This window comes from Hippopotamus amphibius, chromosome 6 (assembly GCF_030028045.1).
Source record: "Hippopotamus amphibius kiboko isolate mHipAmp2 chromosome 6, mHipAmp2.hap2, whole genome shotgun sequence".
NCBI lineage: Eukaryota > Metazoa > Chordata > Mammalia > Artiodactyla > Hippopotamidae > Hippopotamus > Hippopotamus amphibius.
The window spans coordinates 64,315,134-64,332,433 of NC_080191.1; the positions used below are offsets into that span (position 1 = coordinate 64,315,134).

At 39.4% G+C, this 17,300-nt stretch overlaps 1 protein-coding gene across 2 annotated transcripts in view; it reads right to left on the reverse strand.

Moving 5' to 3' along the window:
- The window catches only part of FILIP1 (filamin A interacting protein 1), a 200,506-nt gene that overhangs the window by 98,642 nt on the left and 84,564 nt on the right, over positions 1–17,300 (reverse strand). For both annotated transcript variants that reach the window (XM_057739733.1, XM_057739732.1), the window contains exon 2: positions 10,173–10,454. In XM_057739733.1, coding sequence (XP_057595716.1) covers positions 10,173–10,448 — 276 coding nt within the window. In that variant the 5' untranslated portion in view covers positions 10,449–10,454. The remainder of the gene's footprint in view (positions 1–10,172; positions 10,455–17,300) is intronic.

Genomic DNA, 17,300 nt, shown 5'->3' on the forward strand with positions numbered 1-17,300 from the left:
TCTATTAGGAGCACAAAAATATTCTGCCTAACAATGAAAATCAGATGCCAAAGGTCTTTGCCAAAATCCTGACAATATTATTGGATACATGAGATTCTGAAGCATCATATACAACAAAGAATCAGATCTGGTCCTGATTTTAATCAGAAAACAACCTGTCTCTTTGCTGCTTCCTAAACTTAGCAAAGACATACCATTCTCAGCATGCTGACCATTTTGGTGGTGTGAGGTTTCACTGGGCAAGCTCGATCAGAGTGACCTCAGCCCAAGATTCTAAAGATGGAGCATATTAAGTGCAGGTGAGTCATCAATTTAAAAAGCCATGCAGAGTAACTAAAAGGCTCATTCTTCAGAAGCACAGAGGTTCCATGGGAAACCTTACCATGTGACAAATGGAATTCACTTTGGAAAGGAAAAGCCATCTCTAAAGAAAAAAGTGATAAATGGAACTCCTGTAGGATAAACCTATTGTGCTTGGTTGCTCTAGGTAATTCCATCCGAACAGATTATTACCATCCCCAGAAATCTCTCGTTAAAAAATGACAGAAAAGTAGAATCGTAGTGTTGTAGCAGGAACATCCTTGTAAATATTTGGGACCATTCCTATTAAAATTCCTATTAAATCAATAACATTGTGCATACTATGAACTTACACTTTCTCTATAGAGTTCAAAGTCTTTTGCAGATGTTAAAAAATTGATTTTATGACTGTCTCATAAGGTGTACAAATATTAGGACCTTCTGAGATTAAACATCACTTATTAGTAGACAAACAATGATGTGTCCAGCCCTTTTCTAGGTAAAACGAAGCACATGAAAGAAGCAGAAGACACGCCCCTTCTCTCAAGTTGTTTTAGGCAACAGATATAAGTAAGTACACAAACACTTGGGAAATGTGTATGTACAGGAACTATGGTTTACACTTATATCAAAATAATGTAGGATTTCAGTACAGGAGAAAAACAAGTGTCAGCGAGCAAGTAACTAATTAGAATATACTTCACAGAGGAGGTAAGCATTTGGTGGTCCCTAAAAGAAATTTCTGTGAGGTTAGGGAGGGATGAATAGGCAGAGCACAGAGGATTTTTAGAGCAGTGAAAATACTGTGTAAGATGCTAATAATGGTAAATATATGTCATAATAATTTTTCCAAACCCATAGAATGTACAACACCAAAAGTGAACCCTAAGGTAAACTACAGGCCTTGGGTGATAATGATGTGTCCCTGTAGGTGCGTCAATTATAACAAATGTTCCACCCCAGTGGGGGATGTTGATAATACAGGAGGCTATGCATGTGGGGTGGGCAGAGGGCAGAGTGGAAAAGCACTGTACCTTCCTCTCAATTTTACTGTGATCCCAAAACTGCTATAAAAAAACAAAGTCTTTAACAAAAACAGAAAACAGAAATATGGACTAGTGCATGAGGTAAGTATAGGATAGAACAAGGACAAATTCATGTCCTGAATCTTCCTAAAGATCCCAAATTTCTGTCCTGTAAGTAGTCTTAAGGTGGAAGAAGTATAAAGAAGCTTAAGGGAAAAAACACTGGTATGTTGATAGTACTTGAGATTGTACCTGTGAGTGTCTAGGTCAGGGCTAGGGAAGAATTTGAGACTGCCTGACTGGGTAGGCAAGGTCAAGTTAAGGAACACAAAAGACAAGCTTTAACAGCTAAGGGGGGATAATAAATGGCTTTTACAGACCAGTCTGCTCAACTTAGATTTCAATCTGATAGAGTTGAAACACCAGCATGACACGATCAAAGAAGCACTTTAGAGGAAATAGTCTGTAGCAATTATCTACTGACCTTCTGTTTCCCAACCCTCATACTTACTAAATGATACAGACTTGCTGTGCACTCCAAAGCCTACCATCATCCTAGGAGGTGTCAAAATCCATGACTTTAGCCAATATCTTAACTTTACCATTCCCTGACCTCATTAATTCTAATTGCCTTCACTTCTACTCCCAAGACCGCACCCAACAGCGTGCATTAGTTAAAACTGCACCACACAAACACATGAAAAGGTGCTCAACATCACTAATCATTAGAGAAATGCAAGTCAAAGCCACAATGAGGTATCACCTTACACAGGTCAGAATGGCCATCATCAAAATATCTAGAAACAATAAATGCTGGAGAGGGTGTGGAGAAAAGGGAACTCTCCTGCACTGTTGGTGGGAATGTAAGCTGGTACAGCCACTATGGAAAACAGTTTGGAGGTTCCTTGAAAAACTAAAAATAGAACTACCATATGACCCAGCATTCCCACTCCTGGGCATATACCCAGAGAAAACCATCATCCAAAAAGAAACATGGACCATAATGTTCATTGCAGCACTATTTACAATAGCCAGCACATGGAAGCAACCTAAATGCCCATCAACAGATGAATGGATAAAGAAGATGTGGCACATATATACAATGGAAGATTACTCAGCCATAAAAAGGAATGAAATGGAGCTATATGTAATGAGGTGGATAGACCCAGAGACTGTCATACAGAGCGAAGTAAGCCAGAAAGATAAAAACAAATACCATATGCTAACCCACATATATGGAATCTGAAGAAATGGTACTGATGAACCCAGTGACAGGGCAAGAGTGGAGATGCAGATGTAGAGAATGGACTCGAGGACACAGGACTTGGGGTGGGGGGTGAAGGGGAAGCTGGGATAAAGTGAGAGAGTAGCATACACAGAGATACACTACCAAATGTAAAATAGCTAGTGGGAAGTTGCTGTATAACAAGGGGAGATCAACTCGATGATGGGTGATGCTTTAGAGGGCCAGGACAGGGAGGGTGGGAGAGAGTCGTGGGAGGGAGGGGATATGGGGATATATGCATAAATACAGCTGATTCACTTTCGTGTACCTCAAAAGCTGGTACAAGAGTATAAAGCAATTATATTCCAATGAAGAGCCAAAAAAAAAAATACTGCACCACACAGAAAACATCAGTGTTGGGAATTCCCTGTTGGTCCAGTGGTTAGGGTTCTGGGATTTCACTGCCGAGAGTCTGGGTCCAATCCCTGTCTGGGGAACTAAGATCCCACAAGTAAGTACGAATAGCCCAGCTTCAAGTCTCTCCAGCCCTCTCTGGCTTGTCCTCCCACGGATGTCACTTCCTGGCTGGATACTGTCTCAGCAACACAATCCACTTTATTTCACTTCTGCCCTTCTATGGCATCCACTGGGACAACTGCAACCCCAGATCCAGAGCTATAAAATATATCTCCTCTGTACACTCAGGCTTCTAGACAGACCAATGCCACTGAGCGCACGCGCACACACACACACTCACACACACACACACACACACACAGCGCCTCTGCTGGCTGAGTCCTCAGCTCCACTCACTAATGTTCCTATTTGCCCACCATCTCCTTCCTCTGACATTGCCCTCGGTAGTGATGCGGCTTATTATTATCTTTAAGACCACTGCTTGGCCCCGGTCTCCTCATTTTCAGCAGCATATCACTTTGTCTTTTCCTTGCTGAGAAAGCTGAGGCTTTGGGGAGGGAGATCTCCCTCAATTGCCCGCCCTTCCTCTACAAAAGGTGTATTTATCCCCACCCATTCTTTTTCCTTCTCTCTGTCACGGAAGATGAAGGCTTTCCCTCTTTTTCAAGGACAAACCCAAGGTCAGGTCCCAAACCATCTCTTTGATTCCCTCTTTCCTTCCTCCCTCAAGACTTTGCTTCATCAAAAATCCTCGTTCTTTCCCATATCTTTGACCCTGCTCCTTTTTGGTCCTATAACCCTTTAACACATAAACACAGTAAAGTCTCTTTCATCATTAAAAACACTCCCTTCACCTGAGTTTCCTTCTAGCTACCATCCTATCTTTCTCCTCCTTCGTTATCTAAAGTTTTCCAAATAACATCTACATTGGCTGAGTGCAATAATTACAACAGCCTCAGAAAGCAGGAAATACACAGGCAGGGAGTAAACTAAAGCTCAGAGTCAACACTAATAAGGTCAATTACCAAACTATCTGGGTTCTACAACACTTCCCTACAGGGCATTCAAGTCATGCTGTTTTAATCTTTTACTTTTTAATATTCCCATGTTTCACTTAAAGCCGCCAAATAGAGAAAAGCAATGTGGTGATTTCAAAGCAGGAGGTCAACAAATGTACTAAGGGCATACTCTGTGCCAGACAGATGATTTACTGCTATGCTAAACAAAAGGGAAATTTGGCTTCTTTGGCTGTGTCCCCCCCCCCCCCCCAAAAAAAAACCTCTTCAAGATAAAAGAAGATTTTCTAAATTCCTGGATTTTCACTAGAACATGTTACTCTAGTTCTTTAACTCCCCTTCACTTCTCCAGCCACTGACAGTAGGCTTACACTCACTGAAACTGTTCTGGCAAACGTTCCCAATGACCTCCAGACCCACAAACCCAACAAATACTCCTCATCATATCCGACCGAAACTCTCTGCTGATTGGACTGATGTAACCTCTCTGGTCTTCTTGACTCCCTTGGCTTCTGCATCTTCCACTCCCCTGGGGTCCTCACCCCTGCTGACAGTTGTGTTTCAGATGTCTTGTTTATGGTCTCCAAATGGATGCGCAGTTTTACCTCCACCAAACACTTTTCCACAGAAGGGAGACTACTCACTGGTGAACACAACCCATACTTTCCACTCACTCAGTGTTTGATTCTGCTCAAGGTGGTCCCTACGCTCCTCTCTGCCTGTCCGAGACCTACCAATCCTTCAAGGTCCAATTCTTCAGTGAAGCTTTCCTTCACTCATCTCCTGAGATTTTCACAGTCTTTCCCACCTTGTACTCCCATAGTCTGCATTGCAGTTACCCTACAAAATATTCATTCATGCACATTCTCATCTGTCCTACCAGGTTGGGAGCTCTTTCTCATTACAGCTGTAATACCGGGTGCTGAAAACCATGCTTGACACATAGCAGGAGCTCGTCAAATTTTAGCTATGATTATTATTATTACTCACTTTTGTATTTTTCAGACATCCAGTTTCTTAAATATTGCAAGATCAATCAATTTTGAGTTAATTAATTAATGCCCTAAGAATGAATAAATTCTCTTGGTGAGAAAAAAGAGCAGACCGAGGGCTCACCTATAGTATGTAGTAGAGAGGTTTAAAACAAACAAACAAACAAAAAAAAACTAGTCAACAATATTAAAGAAAATGTCTAGGAGCCCCAAAAGGAGAGAATAGAGGAAACTTCTAAAATCCACAGGAATACTGAAACTGAGCAGGGCCCTCTGGCACAGGGGCCTTTTTTGGTCCCGGTTTCCTGTAGGTAAGACTCCAGTCTCCACGACCTTCCCTAAGTTCCAAAGGGCAGATTCGAACAGTTGCTAATTAAGGGAGGAGCAGCCAAGAAACCACCTGCGGCAAGATTAAAGGGACCAGAGAAGCTCATCAAGATTAGGAGACCAACGACCTGAGACCCTGTACACACCCTAATCTTGTCAGCAGCCCCATCCTTGGGAAGTATTGTCGTAAAATTCCTTATCAAATCCTCCTGGGCTGGGACACATAGTTTTTCCAGGCAGGAGCCTGCTGTGTCCCCCTTTGCCTGGCAAAGTAATAAAGCTCTCCTTTTCCACTTCATCCAAAACCCTGTCTCCGAGATTCAATTTGGCACCAGCGTACAGAGAAGCTAAGCTTTTGGTAACAGTATTATCTATTTCATAAATTGTCTTTGAAATACAACTCCTTCTGCCAGTCACCCAGATGAAGGAAGAGTTCTCAGTGTGTAATGACTCTGCCTCTGACTCAGCATGGTGAACACCAAAGCCCAGTGGAATGGTAGCACACTGTCTAGTTACATTACCTAGTTTTCTCTGAGCCTCCTTACACACAGGTAGAATAGAACTAACTATAAGGACAAGGGAAAAAATGATGAAATTCAATTTGAGACTGACTTTTCTAATATGTATTTCAGTGTATATATCAAGGGAGTTTACTATATAAAAGAGCTAGATATTTTTTGCATAAAGAAAAAGAATTAATTAGCATCCTGTTTTTGATCTATTCTATAAGAATGTCCTTCTGGCAAGTATTCTGTATCATGGCTTTTTGATGTGAGTACCATTTCCTTTGAACTTTTGTCTTTTTAGTTCAGCCAAATTGACTGGCTTCTTGAAAGTCCTATTTTTGGACAAATACAAGGGGAAATTAATCATGATGCCCAAGTGATGGTCTGGGAGTACTATTTCATTATTTTCAGTTTAGTCTGGGAAATATGTAACCAGTTTTTCACCCAGAGAGTAAAAATGTTCCAATTTATTAGAAAGTTCATGTTACTGGAAGCAGTCAAGGACAGAAGTGTAATCATGGAAACCATCCCAGCTGCTTTTATGCAGGCATTGCCGGCCAGTCATTCTGCTGAAATGACAAGCTTGCATCTGCTAAGGTGTGACTTGAAAAGTCTGGAAGATGTGGCTCTCCAAGACCAAGGGCATGATGTCACCAGTTCCAGACAAGACTTCTTAAAATGCAAAAAAATGTTGGGAGGGGCAACTCCATTTCTAATGTATGTCTTGAAGGTGAACTTCTAGAGTTTACTGGACACCTCACTGGCCAAAAAACAAAAAAGACAAAACAAACAAACAAACAAAACCCCAGAAAATTTGCAAATTTTCCAAAGAGCCAATGCTAACAATAAAGGTCATTCTATCTATAATGTTGGTTCAACAAATTCCCATAGATCACACAACAGATTTCAAAGGTGGCAGGGAACTGGTACCAGAAAACACAGAGAATTGTTTATAATGTCCAACACCCAGCTATGGAGATGAAGAGAATGAAAGAGATCAGAAAGGAGCCTGAGAAAAAGAAAATTGGCATGAAGAGCTTGAATGAACCACCATGTCTTCCTTTCCCCCCAAGTCACTTCCAGGGTACATCTCCTACAGGCAGACTTGATCTCGGTCTCATCTCCCCAATATTATAAGCCTTGTCCTCTGTGTGTCACCCTACTGCTTTTGATCAGTAGTTCCAGTTCCCCCAAGGCTGACCCTCATAGATCAGTGAACATGAAGCCCCTGGGGTGCGTGGCATCCAGCCCATGGCCATGTAACACTCCTCCCTGCTTCCCCTCTTTTCTCATGATCCAGATCACACCAAACTGCAAGGCCCAGCTCACACTCCACCTCCTTGAGGTGAAAGAAACCTTCCTCGATTTCTCTTACCTAAAAATCTCATCTTTTCAAAAATATAGCTTTGGCCCTGGAGTTCACAGAGTGAGTGTACTTCAAAGAAATTCTGAAGACAGAGAATAAATATAAACGTTCTAGAGCCCACCCCTGCATATCCTCCAGATGGAAATGCGATAAAGGAAGGGACACTGGACTGAGAGACAGGGAATCTGGAGCAAATATTAACTAAATTGCTGCATGACCTTGGGCAAGTCACATAACTTGTCTGAGTGTCAGTTTCACATTTGAAATATAAAGGAGGGGACGTCCCTGGTGGCACAGTGGTTAGGAATCCGCCTGCCAGTGCAGGGGACACGGGTTCGAGCCCTGGTCCGGGAAGATCCCACATGCCGTGGAGCAACTAAGCCCATGCACCATGACTGCTGAGCCTGTGCTCTAGAGCCCACGAGCCACAACTACTGAAGCCCTGCGCCCGGAGCCCGTGCTGCACAAGAGAAGCCACTGCACCGAGAAGCCTGCTCACCTCAATGAAGAGTAGCCCCCGCTCACCACAACTAGAGAAAGCCCACACACATCAGTGAAGACCCAATGCAGCCAAAAAATAAATAAATAAATAAATAGTAAATAAATCTTAAAAAAAAAAAAAAAAAGAAATATGAAGGAGGTCGATAGACACCTCAGAGCTGCTGATATAAAATATCAGCCCTGACATTTTATAGAACCTTGGAACACCACCTGCAGAGGAAGGGTATTTGAGTCATACACAGCCACTCCAGAAAGGGAGGGTGATAGGTGGCCTTTGAAGGTCTGGGAGACAACTCACTACATGTTCATAAATGTCAAGCTGAATAGCATATGGGCCTGAGCCAAGGGTACCTAAACTCTCTGCCTCTCTTCTCCGCACCAGATCTTTAGATAGAATTTTTTTTCTTGTCTCTAGTGTGGCACATAGCTGTCACATTTCCACCAGCCCACTCACATTTGCTAATGCCAACTACCTCCCACTCTTAGCTACAGCACACACACCCCTTCCTGTGACAGTGAATCCACAGCTCTAAATATAGGAACACTCTCGTTTTTAACAAACCTAGTATTGTAAAATCTGCATTTACAAGTACATATACTTACATATGTATGTGTGTGCATATAAACCCAAGGGGGATGGATTTTTTGCTTTGCAAATGAATTCATCATGGAATTCCTTACAATATTGGGTCCTTCATTTCTCTTTTCCTCCATTGCTTCCCCTATGAGTATCTTACACTTTTTCCTTATTTATTGCTGCTCAGGAATATATCTATTGTGTAAGGTAAGGTATCCTGTATTCATAAAGATTAAGAGAGAGCAAAATGCATTTCTTTGGTGCCTTCTAGCTAATTTCTTTAATATCCCAGATGCGTGGGCTTGTATTGTGCGTGCCTAGGCTCTGGAACCATATCTGGAAACATCACAAACATAAAAGCCATATGAATCTTAAGTACAGTCCACAGTCTACCATGATATAACAGCCTTCTACAGAAATTAGAGTCTAGAGGAACCATGGGCTTCACACAAGCCACGATGCCTGGAGGAAATAAGCTGATGGCACTGCTTTGTGAAAATTTCTTAGATCACTGTTGTACCTTCCACTCAGGTCAACAGCTGTAGGCTGGGGGCAGCTTAAAAAGTTGGACTAATATATTCTGCCCCCTTACACAATAAATGTTAAGAGACAGAACAATAACCACATTTCTGGCAGTGGCGAAGCTATTTTTAGTAATGGTGGTGCTCTGGAAAATTTCATCGTTTGCTGTGTAATGCAAAGGTGATTTTTCTCAACCCATAAATGGTAAGCTCAATCGTGCTTGTTTGTTTTTAATTTGAGTTTTGCATGTTTCCTAGTTCTCTTTACCCTAGGGGTTTCCTTATCTGTAGGCACACACAGATTAGAACAGGAACAGATCAGATCACCCTAGTTTAGGGTAGGTTGCAAATGATATGTCTGATGCTAACAGCACTAAACAAAGGCTTCATCTCATTCGATTGTTGGTATTCCCCTAGAGGCTTATGAAAGCTAAGAACCTAACAAAAACAAAAAGGAAAACAGCAACCTCACTCTTAAGTCATCCTCTCCTCAAAAAAAAAAAAAAAGGAAACGTTATTGTTTCCCCACTTTGAGAAATATAACTCTCCAGGGCTCAGAAACTCAGAAGAATCCCAACTCTCTCTTGGATCCTTGAAAACATTCTCTTAATGGGGGACCTGGCAGCTACAGAAGGTTGGTGAGGTTGCACAGTGGAAAGTCCACTGGACCAAGAATCAGGAGGCCTAAAATGAGATCTGGACAACACATTAACCCTTCTGGGCCTGTTTCCTCATTATAAACTATACAGAATGATACCCACATTATTATTGAGATCAAATGAGATAATAGATTTGAAAATGTTTTGTGAAAGTATCAGGTTTTCACAATACAATGCTCTGCTGATTTGAGTGCATCTCAACTCCTATGACGCTGTAGAAACTTAAAGCTGAAAGTTACAAAAAAAGAATGAGAAAAGAGTAAGACTGGTTTAAATGAAGTTTCCTTCTCTTTCCTTCTCTTTCTCTCTCTCTCTGTCCCTCTACCTCTTTATCTCTCTTTTACTCTACCTTCTGGAAAAAAGCAAAAATAACAATTGATCTTAACTGCCTTCTAATAATCATGACGTTTCCACAGTTTGCAACCACAGTCAATGGCTAAATTAGATAACCTCATTGATTACCTACTACTAAGTGTTAAGTGATTACCAAAATTATGTCGTGAAGAAATCTTCTGCATCTAGAGACACTCCATGTTGGAATTAACATCTATTCATTTATTTGTTCATTCAACAAAAATGTATTCAGTGCAAACTTGTGCAGGCCCTAGGGATTTAGGAATGAATTCAGAAAATAGTCCTTTCCCCATGAAGTTCACCATACAGCGAGGTAGACAGGTTCATAGACCCTTATTTTATACCTTCAGACTAGAGACACAGTAATTGAGAAAATTTGACTCTACCTGCAGCTCCCCTTCCATTATACTGAGTAGCTGGATGAGGTCTTCTTTGGATAACTCCAAGGATTTCTTATTCTTCCGTTCGCTTTCTCCAGATGGTTTTAGGTGTCTTTTGACAGTTCCTGAGGCCATGACATCATCCTCCTTTCTATTTGATTTGTTCTTCTTTTTTGTCTCTTCTGAGAGACTTTTATCATCAGCATTGCTGATGATGGAGGACTTGGGGCAGGAGACATGCCCGTTGGATGAACTTTCGCCACCCTGGTTTCGGGATCTCATTCCCACCTACAACACATGGAAAAAGATAAGATGTTTTCACTACCATTGAAACTATTTTTGCCTAACTACTTAGAAACTAATAGCAGCTTTACAACATCACCAAGAAAGAAAAACCAAAATGCCAGTCCCACGTTAGCTTCCTTAGAGCTTTAATGAATGTGCTGTTAAAAACTTCAGGAAAATACTTTGGCAGTCTTCAGGAAAAAGTGAAAATGGGAATCTAACCTCAGAAACATCTCCAGCCAAGTAATCAAGGTCAACATCAGCAGTGCTAAGTCACGCTGATGGTATGTATCTTTGATAGGATGTGATAAGAATGGCACTTTACCTTTATGATCTTCTTTCCCCAAAACATGACCCAAGTCTAATAATGAGAAAAACATTGGGCTAATCCTAACTGAGAGACACTCTACAAAATGCCTGACCAGTAATCTTTAAAACTATCAAGGTCATCAATAGCAAGGAAAATGTGAATAACTATTACAGCCAAGGGGAGGCTAAGGACACATGACAACTAAACATAATGTGGCATCATGAATGGGATCCTGAAACAGAACAAAGACATTAGGGAAAAATTCAGGAAATATGAATAAAACATGGACTTTGGTCAATAATAATGTATCAATATTGATTTATTAATTAAAACATATGTACCATACTAATGTAAGGTGTTAACTATAGAGGAAACTGTGTGGGGGATGTATGGGAACCCCCAGTATTATCTTTGCAACAATTCTGTAAACCTAAAGCTTTTGAAAAATAAAAAAGTTTTTTTTTTAAGGTGATCTCAATTGTCTATCAGAAAATGCAAACCTCAAACCCTGCCAGGAACAAGTTGGTAGTCACAATGTGCACAAAAATCCACATTGGCGGCTGGGGGAGGGGGGCAAGGAATGGGGGGGGGTGTTGAAATGGAGAGAGAAAAAGGAAAAAGCCAAGGGAAGAGGGTGAGGTAGTTTTTAGTGACATGGAATGCTATTTTTCCATAGCCTCTTTTCTAAAATCAGGTTTGGTTTGGTTTGGTTTTTAATGTCAGTCATTTACAGTAATAAAAATAAGAGCATGAAGAATTGGTAGAAAACAGATCAATTGCAAAGTCAAAATGTTTAAAAATATTTTGAGGTAAAATAAAGAAAAAAGACAAAACGGCAGTTAATTCATCCTGTGGGCGCACATTCAAGTCATTTCATTTTGAATGCTTTACAGAGTCTCTGCCAATCCCTGAGCAAAAGAACTTGAGCAACAGGTATTTACAAACAATATACTGAACTCAAAGTCTAGGCCTCCAAGTTCAGAGAATATAGCTCCAATATCCTGGGGGCTGTACTACAAAATTTGCCTAAACCCTCAAATAGAGTAGCTTAGTACGTGGGCTTATTTAAAACTCACAGTATAAACAGCCCTTCCCATGAACAGCTAAGCAGCAAGATTTTCATTACTCATTCCAGTTAAAATACAGAGACTTGTTTTCTGAAAGTAAATTTTCTTTATGAACCCCACCATAGTTAAGAAAGCTAGGAAAGATTTTCAAAACTCTAGGTTTGTAATAGAAAAATAAATACAGGGTGATGTTTCCTTTTAGATAGTGAACATTCAATTCTTCTAACAAATCTTGAAATCTACATTCACGCTCCTGTTTTGAACTGAATGCTTACAACCAAATGGACCCTTTTGTGCACGTGCGAGCTTTCTATAGTACCCTTATTTTGAACACCATAAACTGAAGAAGTGGTCCTTAACACTAGCACCGTGTTTTCTGGTTCACTCCGTGATTAGTTCCTGAAATTTTAGAGCATCTTTTGTGCTTCGCTGGTGGACAAAGAATAGATGTTTCTTTGTAATGGAAGCCAGAGCACTTCAGATTAGACCTACTGTATTTCATCACAGCTTGTTTGTGGGTAGAGTGGGCTGACTTAAATCCCAAGCCAAAAAAATAAAAAAAGATGTGATGAATAGAAAGTTTTGAAGGGGAGCACAATATATCACCCCAAATATGCCTCTTTGGCACATTGCTTTTTTTAAGCCCATTATTTTTAAGAAACAGCATACATGTGTGAAGCTCTGAAACCTGGGTAGAATTACCCTTTTCTAAGAAACATTTACATTTATAGGGTAAGCCTCCATTTGTAAAAGTGTCTCCCTCACTGTACCAGGAAAAGAAGGGTGACTCTAAAATCTCTAGAAACTCTTATCAATGCAGAAGGCATTGACTTACATCTATACTTACTATGCTTTCCTTGTTTACTGTGCTTTCCTGGTAACCTCTCATAAGTGGCTCCCCAACTCCCAACATCTTTCTTTTGTCTTTAACTGAAGCTGGTATTTAAGGTGATAGCTTGGGTCATTTCAGAGAGTTACTCAGTTTTCCTGGGTCTCTCCCATGTATACAGGAGGTATGCATGTTATTAAACTTTTGTTTGTTTTCTCCTATTAATCCATCTTTTTGTTACAGGGGTATATCAGCCAAGAAACTTAGAAAGGTAAAGGGAAAATTATTTTTCCTCCTCCATAGTTTCAGATTTAACTCTTGACCTGATACACATCACAACTAAGACATATGGGCTTTCCAAATTGAATTGTGACTCCCTACAACTCCATGCCCCATGTGAATTTCTTTGATCTGAAACAATTTTCTCTGTAAGAGCTTAAGGCTCTTTGGGATGGTACATCAAATATTGATTTAATAACTTCAGTTTAGATCATGCATTAATGGAAGTTCCAGGCAATATTTCCCAAAGCACAGGAAGTGAGGTGGTAATACTTTAAACTTAATCTTACACAGCCTTAATCATACACATTTGTATTTGACTCTAGCGTGTGCTTGTGTCTTATTTCCCTGGATTTTCTGTATCTTTTATAGGATCTACAGCATCAGGATATTTGTAAAATAGGACAAATGCATATCTATCTATATATTACATGCACTTAATTATATTTGCAAACACACAGAATGTGGCATTTATTGAGTATCAGCTTTATATTTAGTTGTTTCAAAAAGTTCCAGTCTAATAATGAAACCAAGCAAATCCTGAGGGGCCCTCCCAGGCGCAAAAGTCCATCCATGTTCCCCATTTCTTGTTTGTAGAAAAAGGCTTTAGTCTCCTAGCCTTCCCTGAGTTCCAAAGAGCAAACTCAAGCAGTTACCAATTATGGAAGTGAGGGATTGCAGAAGCAAAGGAAAAGCAGTTAAGCAAGAAAAGTAATGATAACTTAAACAACAGTTCAGCAATAAAACAGAGTCCCACTTCCACCTCAAGGGATATATAGAACAATCTGACACATATCTTTGAGTTGTTCTGCAGAAACTAAGACCTCCCCGCATCATGCACCCTACAACCCTCACCCCAAGTGTTGCCTTAAGAAAACCTTCCCTGAAAGTCATCAGGGAGTTTGGGTCCTTTGAGCATAAGCCACCATTCTCCCTGTTGGGCCCTGCAATAAATGCTGTATTTTTCTTCACCACAACCCAGTATCAGTAGGTTGGCTTTGCTGTGCAGCAGGTGAATGGACTCAAGTTCAGTTCAGTAACAATAGTAATATTTTTAAATAAAGTGTTTGTAGTATTATTAGCTTTTACAGAATTAATAGAATTATATTAATAAAGATTAATTATAGATTTAGTTAATTACTTGCAGGATTAATTACTTTTACAGAAAAAACACATGTTTCAGAATTATCTAATTGTTTCATATCACTAATCAGGTCAAAAGCTTGAGTTCCCTATTCTCTTCCACATTAATTCACTTTAGCTGATGAAAAATCTCATGTGCTAGACCTGTGATGTTAATTCTGTCTTAGCAAGTATTTTTTCTCTGTGACACTAAAATTTCACATTAATTGCTTTTGCTTTGACATGTGCACAAAGATTTTAGTCCTTCCCTAGTGATCTAAATAGAGTTTTGTATCTTTACCGCCACAACAAAGTCAGCAATCAGCACCTGTTCTATCTCAGGACTGCAGAAGCACTCAGAGATAACAAAATTAGTTAAGAAATGTTTATAAAGGAATTGGACCACATGTAAGAGGGAGAAAAATATAATTTCTCAATAGTGTAACCAAGTCTGCCCACAATAATATTCACTTTAAACCACTTTATTCTACTTAGTAGGAGAAAGTGTCCAGACAAGAACAGACTTTCATATATCACATTCAGTGACACTCATACTCTTTCTTATTCGAATAGCTCTCACTTACTGTTTCTTAAGTGCTACACAATATGCTAAGCACTTTATATATAGCATCTCATTTAAATTAATATTCACATCAGCCCTAGCAGGTGCTATTATTCTCAGTTTTACAGATAGGGCACTGAGGTTTAAAGAGATTAAATATCTTTTTCTGGGTCACATGGCTACTCCTAGTGAATAGAAGAGCTAGGATTTGAACCCAGGTGTGACTCTAAATACTTACTCTCTATATGACGTTTTTCTGAGCTCTTAAACACATGCAAATTGGAAGGCGAGGGACCACCCTGGAAAGCAGATTACCCAGAAAGTTTTAAAAATGTTTTTCTAAAATTATGTTTTTTCACTTCATACTACAGAGTTGGAGAAATTCATTCACCTGTCTTCCTCCATAGGCACTCTTGCAAAACTCACACAGCAAATGAAATTAGGTTGCTAAGCAAAAACACTCTTCCCAAAATCATTAACCTGTGGCAGAACTTTTAAAATGATGAATCATTTAAAAATCTTTCTGAGAGGGAAAAACCTACAGCCAAGAATACTTTACCCAGCAAGAATTTCATTCAGATTCGATGGAGAAATCAAAAGCTTTACAGACAAGCAAAAGTTAAGAGAATTTCCATGCAAATGGAAATCAAAAGAAAGCTGGAGTAGTGATACTCATATCACATAAAATAGACTTTAAAATAAAAAATGTTACAAGAGACAAGAAAGGACACTACATAAAGATCGAGGAATCAATCCAAGAAGAAGAGATAACAATTATAAATATATATGCACCCAATATAGGAGCACCCCAATATGTAAGGCAAATGTTAACAACTATGAAAGAGGAAATCGACAGTAACACAATAATAGTGGGGGACTTTAACACCCCACTTACCCCAATGAACAGCTCATCCACACAGAAAATAAATAAGGAAACACAAGCTTTAAATGACACAATAAATCAGCTTGATTTAATAAATATCTACAGGACATTACATCCAAAAAAAGCAGATTACACATTCTTCTCAAGTGCACATGGAACATTCTCCAGGATAGTTCACATTTTGGGTCATAAATCAAGCCTTGGTAAATTCAAGAAAATTGAAATCATATCAAGCATCTTTTCTGACCACAACGCTATGAGATTAGAAATCAATTGCAGGAAAAAAAGTGTAAAAAACACAAACACATGGAGGCTAAACAATATGCTACTAAATAACCAAGAGATCACTGAAGAAATCAAGGAGGAAATCCAAAAATACCTAGAGACAAATGACAATGAAAATACAACAATCCAAAACCTATGGGATGCAGCAAAGGCAGTTCTAAGAGGGAAGTTTATAGCAATACAATCCTACCTCAAGAAACAAGAAAAATCCCAAATCAACAATCTAACCTTACACCTAAAGAAACTAGAGAAAGAAGAGCAAACAAAACCCAAAGTTAGTAGACACAGAGAAATCATAAAGATCAGAGCAGAAATAAATGAAATAGAAACAAAGAAAACAATAGCAAAAATCAATAAAACTAAAAGCTGGTTCTTTGAGAAGATAAATAAAATCGATAAACCTCTAGCAAGACTCATCAAGAAAAAGAGGGAGAGGACTCAAATCAATAAAAATAGAAATGAAACAGGAGAAGTTACAATGGACACTGCAGAAATAAAAAGCACCATAAGAGACTACTACAAGCAACTATATGCCAATAAAATGGACAACCTGGATGAAATGGACAGATTCTTAGAAAGGTATAACCTTCCAAGACTGAATCAGGAAGAAATAGAAAATATGAACAGACCAATCACAAGTAATGAAATTGAAACTGTGATTAAAAATCTCCCAACAAACAAAAGCCCAGGGCCAGATGGATTCACAGGTGAATTGTATCAAACATTTAGAGAAGAGATAACACCCATCCTTCTCAAACTCTTCCAAAACATTGCAGAGGAAGGAACACTCCCAAACTCATTATGAGGCCACCATCACCCTGATACCAAAACCAGACAAAGATACTACAAAAAAAGAAAACTACAGGCCAATATCACTCATGAACTTAGATGCAAAAATCCTCAACAAAATACTAGCCAACAGACTCCAACAACACATTAAAAGGATCATACGCCATGATTAAGTGGGGTTTATCCCTGGAATGCAAGGATTCTTCAATATACACAAATCGATCAATGTGATACACCTTATTAATAAATTGAAGGATAAAAACCAAATGATCCTCTCAATAGATGCAGAAAAACTTTTGACAAAATTCAACACCCATTTATGATAAAAACTCTCCAGAAGGTGGGCATAGAGGGAAACTACCTCAACACAATAAAGGCCATATACAACAAACCCACAGCAAACATCATTCCAAATGGTGAAAAACTGGAAGCATTCCCTCTAAGATCAGGAATAAGACAAGGATGTCCACTCTCGCCACTACTGTTCAACATTGTTTTGGAAGTCCTTGCCACAGCAATCAGAGAAGAAAAAGAAATAAAAGGAACCCAAATTGGAAAAGAAGAAGTAAAACTGTCACTGTTCACAGATGACATGATACTATACATAGAAAATCCTAAAGATGCCACCAGAAAACTACTCGAGCTAATCAATGAATTTGGTAAAGTTGCAGGAAACAAAATTAACACACAGAAATCTCTTGCAGTTCTATACACTAACAATGA